Below are 20,193 nucleotides of genomic sequence, written 5' to 3' on the forward strand. Positions count from 1 at the left end.
CAGGTTTGTAAATATTTAAGATGAAAGTGCATTAAGTAATCTAACGCACTGAACATCATAGCTTAGCATAACCTACCTTAAATGTACTTAGAATATTTACATTAGCCTGCAATTCTGCAAAACCATGTAAAAAAACTAACTTATAGTTGTATGTTGAATATCTCATTTTACTTATTGACTGTACTGAAAGTGATAACCATAGTTATTCAGGCATACTTTGGAACTCTTATAAAGTAAAAATTTGAAAGTCGAACCATTGCAAATTGAGGATTGTCTATGATTAGTTTTTGTTATAATCTCATACTTTTTTACTTTGCACATGTAGAAACATGACTATATTTTTTATTTTATACATTTAACAACATGATTGTAAAAAAAAATGTATTTTCTGCTAGATTGCCAAAAAGTTCATGGCCCTTCCTATTTAAGAACCATACTGTAGCTGGTGTGTCTTGGCACATGCCTATAATCCTCTCTACTCCAGAGGCAGAGGCAGGAGGATCACAAGTCTGAGGCCAACCTTGGCAATTTTGTGAGACTGTGCCTCAAAATTAAATTAAATGGGCTGCAATGTAGCTCAGTGGTAGAGAGTTTGCCTGGCATGTATGAGGCCCAGGTTCAATCCCCAGCACTGGGCAAGAAAAAAATGCTCCAAGGAGAAAGATTTTTTTCATATTAGAAGAGTACAAAGTTGCTTGGTATACATGGAGGTTTGCCAAAATGTCATTGTTAATCTAGGTTGCTGTGAGGGGGACAAGCCTTCTAAAATTGATTGCTGGTCTCTGGAAGTGCCCCTAGGGAAGTAGTTTCATATTGATCATCTCATGCCAGCAAGAAATGGAGGCAATTGTAATTTGGTTACATAAAAACATATGCTAATTTGTTTTTGTTGTATAACTTCATGACCATTGCATTATACTAGAAAATATATATGTGAAAAGAAATACTTGTAATGCATTAAGGTTTTTATATTATCTCCTTATAGAGCTTTTAAATATCATATAATATGTGTGTATGTATATCTGTGAGCACACATGTAAGCAGACATGCATATCTCTACATGTGTGCATGTATATGTATTTTTAGGTGTACGCTTTTAAAGCAAAAATAAAATGATACTTTGCAATAACTTGCCCCTTTTTCAGTTCAGTTTTATTGAAGTATTATTCATATAAAGTAAAATTTACCCTTTGGAGTTTTTTTTTTCCTGTGAATTTTAAGGAGCACATAATCATGTAGTTCTTATTAGTCAAGAAACAGAAAAAATTTTGTCACTTCTAAAAATCTCTTTGTGCTCTTTTTGTAACCCTCCCCTTCCTGGTAGTCATTTCTTTCTTAATGTTCCTTTTACAAAACGGCTACATGCATTCTTTTACTTAGTGTATTTTTCCTTAAACTTTTGGTTTTGAGATCATACTTTAGGAATCTTCTATCAAATTGATGGAAATATTCATGTGTATTTTTTTCTTAGAATTTTGATTTTTTCATTTTTGAAAATAAAAGACTATTCAGTTTTGTACTTGTTTTAGTGTAACTTGTGAACTGAAAAATCTAGTCGTTAAAAGATGAGTTAACTATTTTGCCTGTATTTATTAGGATTGGGTTACTAATATAATGTTATACTAAATTTTGACTTACAGGTAACACAAGTAGCAAGACAGCCGGGACCCCCTGCCCCTTCCCCTTACTCAGCACATGAAATAAACAAGGGGCATCCAAATCTTGCAGCAACGCCCCCGGGACATGCAGCGTCCCCTGGACTCTCTCAAGTAAGAAAAACAGTTTAAAAAAAAAAAAAAAAAAAAAAAAAAAAAAAAAAGGAATTTCCAGGTAAAACCAGCATTTCTGTTTTTTTTAAAGCAGACCTTAAAATGGACTTTAAAGTAGTATCAAAAAACATTATTCGAAGAGTAATTTCTCTTGGGTCTGTAGCCTCTTTAGACGCACCTCCCATAGTGTTGACTATTAAGTTTCATACATTTTAGTTTGTAGTGATTGAAAACTGCCAATCAATATTTAGTTTTCCTTTTTATTGTTTAAGAAATTAAGAATGTGATTCTAAAGTCCATTAAAAATATCGTTACAGACTGTAACATGGGTTTGCTTTTTAGTATTTAATTTGCTGTAGTCTTCCTACCTCGGTTTTTTTTTTTTTTTTTCTTCTTTTATCCTTAGTAATTAGTGGGAGTTTTTGTTTGTTGGTTTGGTTTTTGATTTTGCAGGTCGATAATTAGAATTTGTTAGGCTTAAGTTTTTGTTCATACATCCAGCAACTGGTTTAAGAAGCTGTTTCCCTGAATTCCTTTCATTTTAAGTTTTTCTGAAGATACTTTTTTGCTTGCACCACCCCTCCATCATATGCCTGTTTAGGTTTCCTTGCGATTAAGAATCACTTGTTATAAAGTCTCTTATTGGAATGTGAAGAGAGACAAACCAATAACCTTGACTTGTAGTGCTTGAGATTTGTCAGTATTTACATGTAAGAGCTGCTGTTTTTAATAATGAAAATTATTTTTGTGTCATTTTCAATTTTTGCTTTGATATTTTAGGCCTTTTAGAACTTTGGAATAGTAGGAGAGAATTGAAATTACTTAAAATAATTATAAAACTTGATGATTTTTAAGTTAGGGGCTTAAAGTAATGAAGGTTTAGATTATAGAATGTTTAGAAAGGAATTCTAACTTGCCAGACCATGATTGTTCTAGATCTCTTAAGTAATATATGAATGAATTTTCATGGACTTAGTGGTAGGCTTAAATTCAGCCTAAATCATTTCTGTGTAATTGTGAGTTTTAAATATTGAATGTATGACCAAAGGAATTCTTGGTTGTAAATGAGGTTCTCGTGTTGGTTTTTATATCACTGAATGTTAGCACCCAACCTGTAATTAAATTGTATTAGGCCTTAGTCTCATCAGGAAAGATAAACCTCATTTAAACAATTATATTTAATTTAAGTTGAATGTGAAAAGTTCAATATAAGAATTAGTTAACTAAAAATTGGAGTTTGGAGTAATGATGGATTGACTGAAAGGAAAGAACTCTCAAGAATAAAAGAATAAAGGATGTGTGGAGCACCTGCTTCTCTTAGGGCTAAGGTAGAATCTTCTTTTCTAATGCTGATACCAAAGCTGTTGGTCCTTCCTTTGGAAACTCCTAGGAATTTGCCCTATGGAAGGTTTGGAAAACTTCCTTGTTCACCACTAATAATCTGTAGCAAAGAGCTACTACAGTGTACACTGGATCAAGGCTTTTACAGCCTCTCTGTTCACCAGAGATAATTCAAGTAACTTGATTTGCTGGATCAAGAGTCCCAGTTGGCAAAACTGTGTTGCAACCTAGACTTGGTGCCTAAGTTTATTTTGTCCTCTTCCTTACTCAAAACTGGAAGTTGGTCAAGATAACAATGGCAAATATAGTGTACATTGTCTCCAAGATCCCCAGAGACTAAACCTTGTGCCTTTTTTTCCTTTTATGTTAGTTAATGTTAGGGTAAAGACTGTTCCTCTGACTCTAGACTAAGATCTGGACTCTTGGTAAGGGGCATGGTGTGTCTTGCTAAGTAGCATTGGTGCCATATCAGTGACATTTACTGGAAATCTAACCTCTGGAACTCACAAGAATTCTTCCCTCTATAGTGCTGAGGAAAAACTGTTTGCAGGGAGGTTTCTTAGAAGAGACTGTTTGCTTCAGACCTGCCAGAGAATACCAGGAATGGCTGTTGGCTGCTGAATACCACTGCCTGCTGTGCACTGCAACAGAAACCTGGCACTGAAGGGAAGCTGGTCATGGCAGAAGCTAAATTTTGGAGAAGCTATCTGGGCTGCAGGAATCCTTACTAAGTCCATGGGACCCAAGAAGCAAAACCCTTTCTTCCTGCAATATTGCTACAATGCCCTCTACTGACAAAAGTTTAACATTGTACCAGCTGGAATGTTGAAATATTTATAGAGCACAGATCCATTTTCACATCTCAGGCAAACAGGGTGAATTTTGAGCTGAGAGGCAAGCGACTGATAGTTGGCATATAAAGGAAAAGAGTTTTTCATTCTGAAATTCTTAACTATTTCAAGTTGTGATTTGACCTCAAACTCTCAGTTTTCTGGATGCCAGAAAACTTATACATGCAGTTTACATTAAAGAAAGGATGTTCTCTCAGAGGTCTCCATTGTTGAACCCACAAATACCATTCTGTATGCCATTTTATCAGCTACCTTTAGAAGCCAGAGCCCATGAGTATCAGAGAAAAGGCTACCAAATATTATTTTGTGTTCCTTTGTAGTCTTTTTCCTGCCAATTGCTTGATTTTATGAATGAACCTAATAATCACACATGGCTCACTGCCCTTTTATCCTGTTTCCTTTTAGCCAGAGGGAGGCTTATGTAAATCTGTCTGCCTCCTTAAAACAGTTTCTTAACATAATCGATAGGGTAAGGAAAGCTTCTTTTTTTTTTTTTTTTTTTTTTCCCTTCCCTTAAATTGGCTTCCTTGGAAAAATGGAAGCTTTTGTGGAAAACTCAGTGTCTTTAAGTTTAACAGTTGAAACAGCTGATAGATCATAATGAAAAACAGGACTTTCAAAACAGAGAAGACAGGATTCCAGGCTTGGAGTCAGACACTCTTTTTTTGGTTTTATGGTGTTGAATAAATTACATAGGGGAGAATTAGAATTCTACTGTTCTTTAAAAGGGTTGTTAGCATTGATTTCTATACAATTCTACCTCAGAAGAGAATACACTAAATGCAATAAGTGGCATTTTTTATTTTCATGACTGTTAGACTTGGTTCTCTTTAAGAAGTATATATGTGTGCAAATACTTTTTGTAGCCTTGTTTGCTAAGTCTTCTATTTCTTTATAGGATTAGTGTGAAACTTGGAAGCTGTCCCCAAGAGTTGGACCTGTCTTTGAAGTCTTTGCCTATTCCTGATATTAGGATAAAAGTAGGGGCAAGACTTGGTCATTTTCTGTTGGTAATAATGTGTTTTGTTATTGTGAACTAAACTGTTAGATACAAATCAACTGAGGAGAAAATCACAGAAACTAATTTTTAGCCACATGCTCTTCTTTGAAATGACATTCTCCTCTCTCTGTGAATTAAATCCTTCTATACAGAATAGCTACCTGAGGGCTGGAAACATAGCTTAGTGGTAGAGCTCTTGTCTATCATTCAGGAAACCCTAGAACTGTGAAAAACAAAACAAGCCAAACATCCCAGTAAAATGGCTACCTTGGTCTAATAGTCAATGGTTGACACTAAATTATTCTATTAGGGTCTAAGTGAAGGAGGCTAAGATAAGGAAAAGTGAATTACATAACTTCGAAACATAAAAGATGAAAATGTAGAAAATTATTCCCAACTTCCTTTTTACATCTTGGTGACAATCTGATACCTGCTTATTCCCCTCAAAATAGAATTTTACACATATACATGCATGCCACATGAAAGCACCTGCCAAGTTTTAAGGCTTTATGTGTGTTTTTCTTTGTTATTTGACGTGTCATTCATTCTAGCCCCATGCCCCTTAGAGATTTTATTTAATCAGAGTCAAACACATTAAATTTTTACAGGATAAAAATAGTTATAATGACATTTTTGAACCTGTAAAATGGTGAGACAATAGCATCTTTTTAGGTGTGGGTTCTTTTCAGAATCCCGAAAGAGCCGCACTTCAGCAGTCTAAATCCAGAATGTCCTTACTTTAGGATGGTAAAGAAATTAGCTGGTTACAGTGACACAAACCTGTAATTCCAGGGGCTTGCAGGAGGATTGTGAGTTCAGAGCCAACCTCAGCCACTTAGTGTGGCCCTAAGCAACTTCGTGAGAACCTGTGTCTAAATAAAATATAAGAGGGCTGGGAATGAGGGTCAGTGGTTAAGCACCCCTGGGATCAATCTCTGGTTATCCCCCCCACAAAAAAAAGGAATTTAAACTATTTTCGAGTGTAGATCTCAGGGGGTACCTTCTTGGAGAAGTACACTTTGCTGGGAGTAAGGAGTCCCAATCCTCCGAACATTATTTCAGACTTCAGCTTTGTGGAAGTTCCTATCAAGGCCCTGATTTCTTCTTTGTAAATAAGAGGTTTGTGCTAGATGTGTTAGGTGGAATTTGAATTCCCCTTAAGATTTCCAAGGATTTTGGAAACCGACTTCATTGTAATGAGTTGTTAGTGTGGAATTTTAAATTTGAGATTTAAAATTAACTGCACTGTGCATTGTTATGTTTCCTTTTTTTAAAATTTTTTTCTAGCTGTCGATAGAACCTTTATTTTATTCATTTATTTTTATGTGGTGCTGAGAATCAAATTCAGTGCCTCACATGTATTAGGCAAGTACTCTACCACTGAGCCACAACACCAGCCCTGTTATGTATCTTTAAAAAAATATCTATCAGAAGTTTATTCAAATTATTTAAATTACTCAGGTAGTTAAAGAGAAAGTTGAATCTACTTATTGTTTAATTGGTGATGCACATTTACTCTTACTTAGTTAATTTTCATAAGATTAACAGTTTCAAAACAGACTAAACTGTAACTGATTATCTGCTGATTCAACATCTAGTTTTTATTTTCTTTCTCTTGATATTCCAGACATTTGAGCTTTAGGAGTTAGGCTTGCAGGAATCAATGAGAACATGCTGAGAATAATGCCAGATAAGCTAGGCGCACACCCCCACCCTGTATTCTGAAAATTTCATTTGGTTTCTTTTTTTTTTTTTCCCTTGGAGATGAATTTAGTCATGTTATGTAGAGAACTGAGATGGTGAACATTGTATGATCCAATGATTAGAGTCAGCATTTTCTATGGAAGTGCTCAGCAAAGGATGTTTTCACCCAGGTATAGTCATGATATTTATTTATTTATTTTTTGCAGTGCTGAGGATTGAACCCAGGGCCTTGTACTTACAAGGCAAGCAAGCACTCTACTACCTGAGCTATATCCCCAGTCCCTATGATATTTATTTTAACACTATAGTTTTCATCATTAGTGGAGGATGAGTTTCAGACTTATGGTCCCTACAAAATCTTTCGCTTTTTCTAACTTTTTAGACTTCATTTTCATTTCAGGGTTCTTGTACTAAGAAAAAAGTCTCTGTGCAATTGGTCATTGACTATTTCAGCCTTGCAAACTTGCATTTTCTTTAATATTAAGGTGAAGTTTTATTTTACTTCATGTAAGTTTTTGTACTTTTTTTGTGATCTTATGTGACCTTTCCTTTCCTTTATTTTCTTGAAGAAAACTTTGCCTTTAGCAAACAACCTTGCTAACCAGTATATATAAGAGAAAACTTTGTTTTTATTTTTAACCACACTTTTGTTATGGAAGTAGATGAGTTTTGAATTTACTTCAAAAAAGAAAACAATGCAGAATTCATAGTTTTAATGTTCCTTTTTCCCATGTTGAAATGTATTATGGCCATCTAAGCCTTTGAGTTGAATGGTGTTTGGAAGCCATATTCAGAGCAGAATGGGATTTGGTGTGGACTTGGGCATCTGCACTACTGGCTGCATTGAGAGCTCTGTTAGTGCCTAATGCTGTTTGGTTGTTTTCAATTGATGATACATAAGTAGTGTTCTTAAAAATTTACTTCTTGTTGAGAATTTCTTCAACAAATATTATCAAAACACTTTATAAGTAAGCTTTGGACATGTCATTAATACAAAGTCAATTAGTTGTGAAGATGCATAAAATATCCAAATCATTTATTCTTGTGATATGCTAAAGAATTGTGGTAAACATTTCTAAGTGTTGAGGTTTATTTTAAAGTGGCAGCATTGGATCAGAGAATTTCAGTCCTCTTGTCATTTTTTGTTTTTATTAACAAAAACAGTTGCAAATGTATTTATAAAGTAGAACTTCATCAAATATTTTCCTGTTAGGTGTTTCATCTTTTATGCAGTCTTATGGCTTTCTTGAAATGTGCTTAGAGCAGTTTTTGTGTGCTATTTGATTATGTGTTTCTTTGTATTGCATGAAGCCTGAAAACAATTTCAGTGATTAAAATTTTTTTTCTTTGTTTTGTTTGAGTTAATGTAAGAATGATTAAGTACAATTATTATTCCAGTCACCTTAAACCACAAATTTGAGGTTCTGTTTGCTAAATCTACAAAGGTAGAATCTATATTTTAAAACATTTAAGTATTAATTCAACATTGTTTTTTAGAATGCTAAAGGACTTTATAAGAATAAAATTGTGATTTCATAAGTATTTTTTTGTAATTTGATGTAAGCCCAGTTTTTTATTGATGATTTTCATTTTCATCTAAATTCTGTCAGGGAGGATTTTGTCTGTCTCTTTTACATTTAAAGAACTTTCTTTGTGTATAATTAGAGATTCCTTTTGATTTCTCTTTCTATCATTATACTGTGAAAAACATCTCCCAGTATTCCCTTGCAAATTTACCTCTCTGGAAATTCACACTTACTGCTCCTAAATTGGAGGGGAAATTCACTGTAGTGCTGCCAGTTCCTTTTTTAAAATCTAGTTGTGGCATACAGCGTTGTTTGTTATGTTTTGAAAATGCTTTTTCAAATAGGCTAGAGAAATTAGCACATGCCAGTAAATTCTGGGATGGTAAATAGAGCAGGTCTTTTGTGTAGTGTTTGTCTGTTTTTTTGTGGTACTGGGAAACAAACCCTTGGCCTCACATATGCTAAGCAAATGCTTTACCACAGAAGCATACCCTCAGCCCCAGTACAGCTAAGTTTTTACATATAATTAGGAAATTGGGTAGTTAGACTATTCAGTTAAAAGTGCTTCTGACATTTCTCACAAATACGTATTTGTGTATGTATGTGATTTGAAGAACTATGGGGTTAGACCAGGACTCTGGGGGGACAGGTCAGTAGAAGGTGTAAGTAATATAAACATGTAGAATGGTGTCCTTAGTTTAAACAGGCAGATGGATATATATGCTTATCCAGATTATTGGGAGAAGGATAGTACGCAGTTTTTCAGAGACGTAGGAGATGGGAGAGGATAAGCTTCATACAAAATTATTTGTTTTATAAGAGATCAAATGAGAAAATTGTACACTACCTTCCTTACTACAGATATGGCATGTAAAAACTAGCTGTCTATAGAACTAAGAATTATGAATTTCAGTGAATCAGCATTAAATGAAAAGCAGAAAGCACACATCATCTTGGAGATGCATGGTAATTTTAAATTCTATCAACAACTAGTAGAGAGGGTTTAATTACATGTAAAGCAAGTAGAATCAATTAACTCTAAAAAACGAATACTGGAAGGGCTGGGGAGATAGCTCAGTTGGTAGAGTGCTTGCCTTGTAAGCATAAGGCCCTGGGTTCGATCCCCAGCACCCCCCCCAAAAAAAAAAAAAAAAAAAGAATACTGGAGACATAGGTGACGATTATGAGACTTTTATAATTTACCTTACAAACTAATACTTTTGTCCAAATGCATAGATTTCTTTCTTTCTTTTTTTTTTTTTCTTAGCTTTTTTTCCCTAGGCTGATAATTAGAAACAGGTAGGTTATATCTCTTTTTCCAAACTTTTTATCAGTTGTGATGGATAACCTTTTTTTCCCCTTCCTCTGTGAAGAATGATAACTCTAGGACTATCTGAATTCTGTCTCTCTTGTGTTTTCTTTTCTGTCTGCCTAGTAGTAGATTGTTGCATAGATTACCAATAGGTAGGTTAAAAGTTGAAGAAATGGCACCAACATTTTGTTGTATTTCATAGGTTAATAACCCCCTTTTTTATTCACTGCCAGTGATTATTTAGTGCTAGGGGTACTAGGGGTTGAACCCAGTTGCACTTAACCACCGAGCCATATCCTCCTGTTTTTAATTTTAAATTTCTGGTTGTTGTTTTTTTTTTTTTTTTTTTGGTAGGGAGAAGCTGGTCTCAAAGTTATGATCCTTCTGCCTCAGCTTCCTGAGCTGCTAGGATTATTGGCGTGCACTACTGCGCCCAGCCACTGCCAGTGATAATTTTTTTTCTCTCTTTTTGGATTCAACCCAGGGCCACTTAGCCACCAAGCCACAGTCTTAGCCCTTTTGTGTATTTTATTAGAGACAGAGTCTCACTAGTTGCTTAGGACCTCGTTAAGTTGCTGAGGCCGGCTTGAATTTGGGATTATCCTGCCTCAGCCTCCTGAGTGCCACCAGGCCTGGCCTACTGATTCTTAATTTTAGCAATATACAATATTACCTAAGACTTTATTAATCCAATCTTGTTATTCTTTATCACCTATAAAATTGCCTTTTGTGGGGCTGGCTCAGTTGGTAGAGTGCTTGCCTCGCATGCATAAGGCCCTGGGTTCAATCCCCAGCACCCCCAAAACCAAACCAAAACAAAACAAAATTAAAAACAACTAAATTTCCCATTGTCTTTTACAGTTCATTTTCAAATTTTGATCAGTTTATTAACGTTAACAATGTGACAGTCCAGTTAGTTGAGCAGGCAGTTATGGCAAGCAGTTGTCAAAAGTCTTGTTAGAAAAAAGTAAATTACGCTATTTCAAATTGAGAGGGTTTGATACATGCATTTTTAATATAAGCTGAATGATTGTATATAGGGATGCTGAAGTAATCTAGAAATTAATACCCATAGGAAGCAGGTGACGTTCATAGAGGTGAGGTAATGAAAAAGAAACTGGTGTTGCCATAACCTAGGAGTTTGGAGGGTGGACACTTTAGGACTCTTATTCTGCCCTCTTTTTTTTTTTTTTTTTTTTGGTTGGTGCTGGGGATTAGAACTCAGGACCTTATGCATGCACGGCAAGCACTCCACCCACTGAGCTATAGCTCCAGCCCAGGACTCTTATTTCTGACCTCTGTAAATGGAGTCACTGTAGGTTGATCCCTGAACATCAGAAACTCAGTAGACAAGAGAAAAAGATAAGGCTGATACTTTGTCTGCTGCTGCCATTTCTCAGTGGGTGTGAGGGGCTTGGACTGTGGGGTCTGAGTGGAACTTGTGTGTGTCACCATACTGACACTATAGGTGGGGTAGAGCTAAGAGTAGTGAAGTAACTGGGGCAAATTATAGTAAAAGGATATATAACTTTAGTTAATAGGAACCAGTAAAATCCCAGGGAATTTTTTTGTAAGTCAAGAAGGAGAAATACGTAGAAAATGTGATAGCAGAACTGTGAAACATGTTGGTGCAGGCAGTGGTAATAACAAAGTTAAATTCCTCAGGCAAATAGTTACTCAGATTGGTCCTAAACTAAAACCTAGGCATGTGCACTTAAACGTGACACAGAAAGATGGAAAACAAAAGTATGGAAACAACATCAACAGTACCGGTGCTAATAAAGTGAAAGTAGGTATAAGCCACCTACTAGGTCAAAGCAGAAACAAGGCCAAAAGCAGTATATGATAGAGAGTCCTTAGGCTAAAAAATGTAATTTCTGGAGATGTAAGCACCACAGACTTTTAATTACTTCACGATTGGTTTAGAAATATATGAAGCACAATACAAAGATATTACAATTGACAAATCCGTACTTTAAATGGGGGATAACATATCTGAGAATTGGACAGCTCAATAAATAAGCCTAGAGCAGAGACTGGCAAGTTATGTCCAAGTCTGTTCCTTTCTGTTTTTTTTTTTTTTGTAAATGAAGTTTTACCAGGATGCAGCTGTGCTCATTTGTTTGTGAATTCTACTTTTATGCTATGGTGACATAGGGGGAATAATTGCTAGAGATGTGTGGCTTGCAAAGCTTAAAATATTTAACGTTGTAACTACAGAAAAAATTTCCCAACCTCTGGCATATCAGTAAACCTTTTCTCTGTAAAGGGCCAGATATCAAATATTTTGGGTTTTGTAGTCTTCTTTAATTATGCAAACACCTTTCTTAGCTAGCTTTACAAAAATTTTGCAAAGGACAGTTTGCTGTCCTCTAATATAAATGATACAAATAGTAAACTCATTTCTCTCTCTCTCTCTCTCTCTCTCTCTCTCTGTGTGTGTATATATATATACATATATATATATATATTTGCATGAGGGGATCATATATATGAGAAATAGAAATTTTATGCACATTCAACTAAGATAAAAATAATTGTAGAAAATCAATCATTTGAACATCAAGATTAACACACTTTTAGAATGCAACGTTGTTTGCTTCTATAGCACACATACTAAAATTAGTAAAGCACAGAGAAAATTGGCATGACCACTGTGCAAGAATTTCACACAAATTTATGAAGTGTTCCATATTTTCTAAGTGAACCTCACTGTCTTGTTTAACTATAATGCACTAATAGAGACATGAACAATTATATGAAGAACTTTAAAAAAATTGAGGAGATTTGAGCATCATGATTAGCAAAGTTTTAATATTATTTGAGGAATTTTTTAAAATAAAATATAAAAGACTAGATAATTTAAGTGACACAATATATTGTTTTCAGTGACAGTACTCATTCAACTAATACAGTTGCTATTTTCTCCCAGTACTCATGGATATTTGCAAAATTTTAATCATTTGTTAGACTACAGAGACAAATGTTTAAATTCTGATCATATTTATATTTTTTCTGAATATACTTCTAACAGAATTAGAACAACAAAACAACAAAAGAATGCAATTTTATTTAGAAAATTAAATTAAATGAAGATAGGTGATCTTTACAAATGAATGGCAGACAATTTTTTTTTGCCTTTCTATTTTTGCAGTACTGTGCAGCAAACACAGGGCCTCACAAATGCTAGACAGTATTTTAACATGAAATTGTGTGATGCTAATAATGTGTTACTAAGACAAAAAAGTGTGTGTAGCCTTATAGGTGTCTTCAAAGATAAGAAAATTTTAAATGACTAAGCCAGTGATTTGAGTGGAGAACTATTTCACTGTAATGTAAGGATTGCAAATTTTTTCTAAGGTATACTCATGCTCGCCTTCTTATTCTGAGAGTTATTGATTGAAAATACTAACTATAAATGCCACAGTGATGTTTTAATATAAGGAATCAAGATTTTTGTAAATTTGGCAACTACCCTTAAAATATCTGCAACTTTGAACTGACCACGTAATGCTCTCTGTCATTTAGATTACAGCTAATTTGTTGGTGGTGTCAAAAATTTTATGTGCTTGTGAGAGGGAGAGATAAGAGAGTGTGGAGGGGTGTGGAGAGAGAAGTAGGGATATCACAAATGATTACTGATCTTGAGCATCTTTTCAGATGCTATTGATCATTGTTTTTGGACAAATGTTTATTCAGAGTCCTTTTCTGCCTGTTGCTGTGGCACAGGCCTGTGATCCCAGAGAATCCTGAGGCTGAGGCAGGAGGACTGTATGTTTGAAGCCAGCCTAGCAGTTTTAAGAAAAAAAAAAAATTTAAATTTAAATATTTTTTTAGATGTTGATGGACCTTTATTTTATTCATTTGTTTATATGCTGTGCTGAGGATTGAACCCAGTGCCTCACACATGCTAGACAAGCACTCTTACCACTGAGTTACAACCCCAGCCTCAGAAGTTTATACTTTGGGCTCTTATTTTTAGGTCTGTGATTCATTTTTACTGATATATTATTATTGTTTTTATTTGTTCTTTTAGATATACATTTTGTAATCCATTTTTGAGTTAAATTTTATATTTGGTGTAAAGTGAGAACCCAATCTTGTTTTTCCTGAATGTGAACACACACCCAGCCTTCCAGAACTATTTGTTAAAGGCTGTCTCCCTTCCCTATTAAGTAGTCTTGTTGAAAATTCTTTGACCATATCTGCAAAGGTTTATTTCTGGGTCCTCTGTTCTTTTCTAGTAGTCTATATATCTGTATTAATGCCAGTGCTGCCCTGATTTGATTGCCACAGTTTTGTACTGGTTGAGTATCCTTTACCTGAAATGTTTGGAACCAAACTTGTTTCAGATTTTGGAGTTTTTTCATGGAACATGGTATAGATTACTGAGTTTTTGGATTTTGGAACATTTTGTAGTATTACTGGTTGAGAATGTCTCATCTGAAAATCTGAACTCTGAAATGCTCTGAAGTCCACATTTTGAATTTTGGATCTATATAGAAAAAACAAATAGACTTGACTTCTTCCACTGTATTCTAGCAGCAAAGATCACTCCTGCCACCGCACGGGTGTTCTCCCACATCCACTAAGCACGCAGTCATTTCTGTGGCAGACACCACCCGGGTGTCCTGCACTTCTGGTCAGTTCTGTCATTTATCTGTGTGGAGAGAGCCTCAGCTATCACAGGTTGAGGGCACCGTCGCTGGACTGCTCCCACTGCAGTTCGAGTCTCAAGCTTGTGAACCCTGAAACTGGCAACAAATTGGGGTTCCTTGAATCCTCTCTTAAGGTTTGATAATTTGATACAGAGATTCAGACAGGACTCAGCGAGACATTATATTTAGATTTACCAGTTTTATTGTAAAGAATATTTTAAAGGATGCAAACAAGTAACCAGATGAAGAGAATACCATAAGGCAAGGTGTGGGTGGATCCCCAGTACAGAGGAGTCTATCTCCATGAGGTTTAGGTGAACCACCCTTTGGTTCACCTTCCTGTAAGCCTCCACATGTCTGACTGTCTAGAAATTCTCTGAACCATGTTGTTTTGTGTTTTATGGAAACTTCATTGTATAGGCTTGACTGAATCTGTGTTGAGATGGATTGGACGGAAAGGATATGCCTGTAATCCCAAACTACTCAGGAGGCTGCAACAAGAGGATTATGTGTGTGGGCTAGCTTGAGTGACTTGGTAAAACCCTGTCCTGAAAGGTAGGTCAGTGGTACATGTGAGGTGTCCTCAACACTACCAAAAAAAAAAATGATAATCTAATGCTAATAGACTGGATGGAGAAACCCAGAGCGAGGCCTGTCCAGTTCTTCTGTAGTCCTTCCTCCTTAGGGGGCAGAACCCTTTTCTATTATGAGGGTCTTAAATTCTATGAGACAAGGTAGGTCAGTCAGTAGCTGCAAGTAAGATGGGGCAAAAGAGAAGGGACTTGAGTTTCCCTCATCTGCCTTGGGGGAGAGAAACTCTAGTTTCTGTAGTTCGTCTTGGGAAGAAAAGGGTGGACAGAAGAAAAGACTCCTTGCTTTCTTAGCCTCACAGTGCCCAAACATTATTCTGGTCACATAGGAAATAATAAAGGCTGTGCAAGTAATGATTCCAGGAACCACAAATTGAACACCCCCCACCATATGTATATGTGTCACATTTATATACACACCCCCCACCATATGTATATATGTCAGGAGTATTTTGAACTTCAGATTTTTGGATTAGAGATACTCAACTGATAAGAAAATTTGAAATCAAAGATAGACCTTTAACATTGTCCTGCATTTTTAAGGTTATTTTAGCTCTTTGGGCTCCCTTGCGATTCCAAATGAATATTTGGATGAGTTTTTCTATTTCTGCAAAATTTCTTCTTCAAATTTTGATAGGAATCTACATGTATTTTAAGATGTATGTATCAGGAAGGGCACAGCGTTTTTTTCCCCCCTAATTAGATGGAGGAATCATTTGCTTAAAGGTAGAATTTTAAAATTTGACATAGGTACCTGTGAAAACCAGGAATGTTCTAGTTAATAACTCATTCAATAAATAGGTACTTATAACAATTTCCTTTGAAGTACTAGAACTAAGAACACATGAACACATCTTTTTTGTTCTTTGGTTTTCATTGGTTTTTGGAAACAGCACCTTTAAAATGTATTCTCCTTTGAGGTTTGATGAGTTTGCCCTAAAATGCATTTCAATTAAAAAGGATCTTGTACTACAAGATTAGAAGTGAAGTTCAGTGTCAGTGTGTGAAAGCTCCTAAGTGCTCTATATGGGAAATAAGTTTCCTTTCATTTGATCAAAGGAAATTGTGATTTGCATTGGGTAGAATTCTAGGTCCTTCTTCAGTTTGAAATGTCTACTTTGTTATCTTTATTATTTTCTCTGATCTTCTGTTAAATCTCAGATGCCCACTAGTTTGGTTTGTGGCATGCCATGTTCCTAGCCTTGGATACACATTTGCAGAGCACTGGGTTCCGATTTTCGGGTAAGGGGGGCATAGTGATTGTCCAAAGCAATTCAATTAGTTCTTTGCATGGAACATGGTGTATATTACTGATTTCAGTTTTTATATTTTTACATTTTATGCATATGGAGTTTTTATTCTTTTAGAAAACCAGTAGTAGGTTTAGAGAAAAATATTTGGGGTTACCAAGAGCATGGGTGATAGAAATCAATATGTGAGCAAGAGCTGCCATTTTGAGAAAGTCAGCGAAAAGTTCTAAGGTCTGCTAGAGGTTCATAAAGGGTGTGAAGTTCACACAGGGGGTTAGGTAAGTTGGACACAGAGGACTGACTTAGAAACCAGCTGGCTCATTTACAGTTATTAGTATATCAATTTAAATCAGTTTACTTTTCAAAATGGCCTTATTCTAGAATTCTGTTTTAATGATATTTTTTAGAGCTTGGTGATAGAGTGGTATGCCAAATGCAGCTGTCGAAGTGGGTGATGAATGATTTTAGAGTGCACCTCAATTTGTATAGTCATGCTCATTAAATATGTTTTTGAGGTAACAGTAAATAATTGAATGACCTTACTGTGAAATAAAGCACATACTGTGACTTAATGAGTGGTTGAGTTGCCTAAAACATTCATTAAAAAAATTTGCAAAGGCCACAATTAAGTAAGAGTAGTATTTGTGGTAGACAGCATTTTCAACATGGCCCTTCCTTTTAATTTTCTAGTAGTGATGTCCCTGATGCTGAACTGAGATTCCATTTAGAAATGAATAACCTCTCCACTGGAGCACTTTGAAGAGACCTGGAGTACTGCTCGGCAGTTAAACTGCGATAAAGTCCCCAGAAGATTTTCTTTCTATTGTCCAACTAAAAAGAATTGATCATATAGTCTTTCCATCTTCTCTTTGAGGTTGGGAACTCCACCCTCCCATCAAACTATAGATTCTACAAAGGAATTCTCAGTTTGCTGCAGTGTATTAAAGGCTGCATTACAGAATGAGAAGCTTCATTTTAAAAATAGAGACTGGGGCATGAATCCCAGTTCTACCATTTGATAATTGTGATCTAGGGTAAGTTGTCATTTGTTAAATAGAATAATATGTACCTCCAAGACTGATGTGAAAATGAAACCAGACATCAGATGCAAAGGCCCTGACAGATGCTGCAAACTCAATAAATGTTCGTGGCATTTCCATTGTTACAGTACGTTTTGTGTATTTATTTTATTTATTTTTTAAGTTTGGAATTGACTGGGGGTGTAGTTCAGTGGTAGAGCACTTGCAGAGCATGCCTGAGGCCCTGGAGTGGGGCAGTGGGGTTGGGGAGAAGAAAGCTTGGAATAATTTTATGGAATAGCTTCTTTTTCTGCTATGACATTGTTTAAATGTCTTGATTCTAGGACTTTTTCTGGGCTCTTAAATTTTATCAGTTAATGATACTTTCACCAGGCCTGATTAGTAGGCATTAGTATCATTAAATATATTGTTAAAAGCTTTTATTCCACATGTAACAAAATGAAATTAAATCCTTATCTCTCACCCTACACGACACTCAACTCAACGTGCATTAAAGACTTAGGCACTAGAACAGAGACCCTGTTCCTAATGGAAGAAAAAATAGGTCCAAATCTTCACCATGTTGGCATAGGATCTGACTTCCTTAACAAAACTGTGAAAGTGCAAGAAGTAAAATCAAGAATCAGTAAATGGGATGGATTCAAACTAAAAGCCTTCTTCTGAGCAAAGGAAACAATAACATGAAGAGTGAGCCTCAACAATAGGAGAAAATCTCTACCATATGCACCTCAGACAGAACATTGATCTCCAGGATATATAAAGAACTCAATAAACTTAACACCAAAAAAATCAAATAACCCAATCAATAAATGGACTGAGGAAATGAACAGACACATCATAGAAAAAGAAATAAAATGGATCAACAAATATATGAAAAAATGTACATCTTTAGCAATTAGAGAAATGCAAATCAAAACTATTCTTAAGATTTCATCTCACCCCAGTCAAAATGGCAATTATCAAGAATACACGCAATAGTAAATGTTGGTGTGGATGGGGGAAAAGGGGGAAAAGATACACTCATACATTGCTGGTGGGAATGCACATTGGTGCAACCATTATGGAAAATGGTATGGAGATTCCTCAGAAAAGTAGAAATGGAATGACCATTTGACCCACTCCTCAGTTTATACTACCAAGGACTTAAAATCAGCATATTACAGTGATGCAGCCACATCAATGTTTATAGCAGCTCAATTCACAATAGCTAAATTATGGAACCAACCTAGGTGCCCTTCACCAGATGAATGGATTAAAAAAATGTGATATATATACGGTGGAATATTACTCAGCCTTAAAAAATAATGAAATTGTGGCATTTACCTGTAAATGGATGGAGCTGGAGAATATCATGCTATGTGAAATAAGTAATCCCAAAAAACCAAAGGCCGAATGTTTTCTTTGATATGTGGATGCTAATTCACAATAAGGTGGGAGCAGTTGCTAGGGAAGAGTAGAGTTACTTTAGATTAGTTAGAGGGGAGTAAAGGGAAGGGGCCTGGGGGTAGAAGGGATAGTAGAATGAATCGATTATTACCCTATATACATATATAACTGCAGAACTGGAGGAATTCTACATCATGTACAACCAGAAGAATGAGAAATTATATTCCATTAATATGGGTTTGAACCAGTATCTCACACATGCTAGGCAGGCGCTGTACCACTGAGCCACAACCCCAGCCCCTAGGCTTTGATTTATAATGTAGGTATTTTTTAATTTATTAGATGAGCCATGTCATCAGGCATGAGCAGTTCTGCCAAAGATTAACTAGTAATAAGAAATGAGAATTTGTCTAAAGGAGAGTCACTATTTTTGATCTTTTCTGACTATAATTTTATTAGATATTTATTTATGATAATTTATAAGAATTTGGCACTTCAGGGAAACATTATATTCATAATGTTATTGATTATAGTAGAAAAGTTGAAAGTGACAAATAAGAAACTTATATAGATGTATTATGGTAAATAGGATTCATGTATTTTGGTATCTATTAAAACCTATTTTAAGCCCAGCACAGTGGCACTTGCCTATAATCCCGGTGACTTGGGAGACTGAGACAGGAGGATCATGAGTTCAAAGCTAGCCTTAGCAACTTAGCGAGGCCCTAAGCAACTCAATGAGTTCCTGTCTCTAAATAAAATACAAAAAAGGACTGGGGATGTGGTTCAGTTGGTTAAGTGCTCCCGAGTTCAATCCCCATTATCAACAAACAAACAAACACCCCACCTGTTTTAACCTGTTTTATTAGAATGTTTCCTTCCTCCTTATCAGGTTTTACTATTAAGACAAAATAACAAGATTCTTTTAGAAACCCAATCCTTCCACAGTTACTTGGGTGTTGAGTAACTCGTAGGGTGCATACTGTGTGGTAGGTACCAATGGGTTTATGTGGAAAAGGCTGCCCCACAAATTTTAAACAACACATTTATTTTCCTTATAAATACCAAATGTGTATTTAAATCTTTTATTTCTCTGAGAATTTTAAATATGCCTAAGTTTATGTGATGCTGTGTTCTAAGCTTGAGAACAAACAGTACTAGAATTAGGAAACTTGGTTCTGCATTTGCTTATGGAATCTCTCTGCTAATATCCTGTGACTGGGTTTTCTGGGAAGCCCACTTTTTCCTTAAATTGTGTCTCCTTTCCTCTGTCTTCTTACTCTTGGAAATTTCAATAACACTATTTTCCTTAAAATTCTTCCAAGTGGACATTCTTAGTTTTCTTTGACATTCTTTGTATCCTGGGAAGCAGGCTCACTGACCTTCCTCTCCAAGTCCTTGCCCCGTGTTCCTTCTGCAGCAAGAGCATACATATATTGCCTACTCCTTATTGCCATCATCTCTGAATTTCCTGGAAAGATTTCCCCTGTACATTCTGTGAGAATTTTGGTGTCTGGCTTACTTTTTTTTTTTGTACCGGGGATTGAACTCACAATTTTGTGCAATACTAAGAATGTACTTTGCCACTGAGCTACATCTTCAGTCCCTGGCTCACAATTTACATCTGCATTTTACTTTTCCTCCATCTGTCAGGAGGACTGCTAGCATTCATTGTTGTCCCATCCAGCCATTGCACGAGGGTTCCTGCATCCATCCTCCTTTCTCCCTCTTTACCTCTTCAGAGCATCCGCATATCTAGCAACCCA

General features: G+C 35.7%; 1 protein-coding gene, 1 long non-coding RNA gene and 1 other non-coding gene across 32 annotated transcripts in view; 2 read left to right on the top strand and 1 right to left on the bottom strand.

Annotated features, from left to right (window-relative positions):
• Nucleotides 1-20,193, top strand: part of Eif4g3 (eukaryotic translation initiation factor 4 gamma 3) — a 294,208-nt gene that overhangs the window by 101,188 nt on the left and 172,827 nt on the right. For 26 of the 30 annotated variants that reach the window (XM_047526878.1, XM_047526927.1, XM_047526928.1 and 23 more), the window contains exon 3: nt 1,641-1,769. The exons of the other annotated variants lie outside the window; for them this stretch is intronic. In XM_047526878.1, the coding sequence (XP_047382834.1) occupies nt 1,641-1,769 (129 nt within the window). The remainder of the gene's footprint in view (nt 1-1,640; nt 1,770-20,193) is intronic. 30 annotated transcript variants of the gene reach the window in all.
• The window catches only part of LOC124965802 (uncharacterized), a 65,556-nt gene that overhangs the window by 37,212 nt on the left and 8,151 nt on the right, over nt 1-20,193 (bottom strand). The gene's annotated exons all lie outside the window — the stretch shown is intronic.
• On the top strand, nt 12,100-12,202 carry LOC124968479 (U6 spliceosomal RNA). Its single transcript, XR_007105739.1, has one exon. It is a non-coding gene; the product is annotated as a U6 spliceosomal RNA (small nuclear RNA).

Source organism: Sciurus carolinensis, chromosome 1, assembly GCF_902686445.1.
Source record: "Sciurus carolinensis chromosome 1, mSciCar1.2, whole genome shotgun sequence".
Classification (NCBI taxonomy): domain Eukaryota; kingdom Metazoa; phylum Chordata; class Mammalia; order Rodentia; family Sciuridae; genus Sciurus; species Sciurus carolinensis.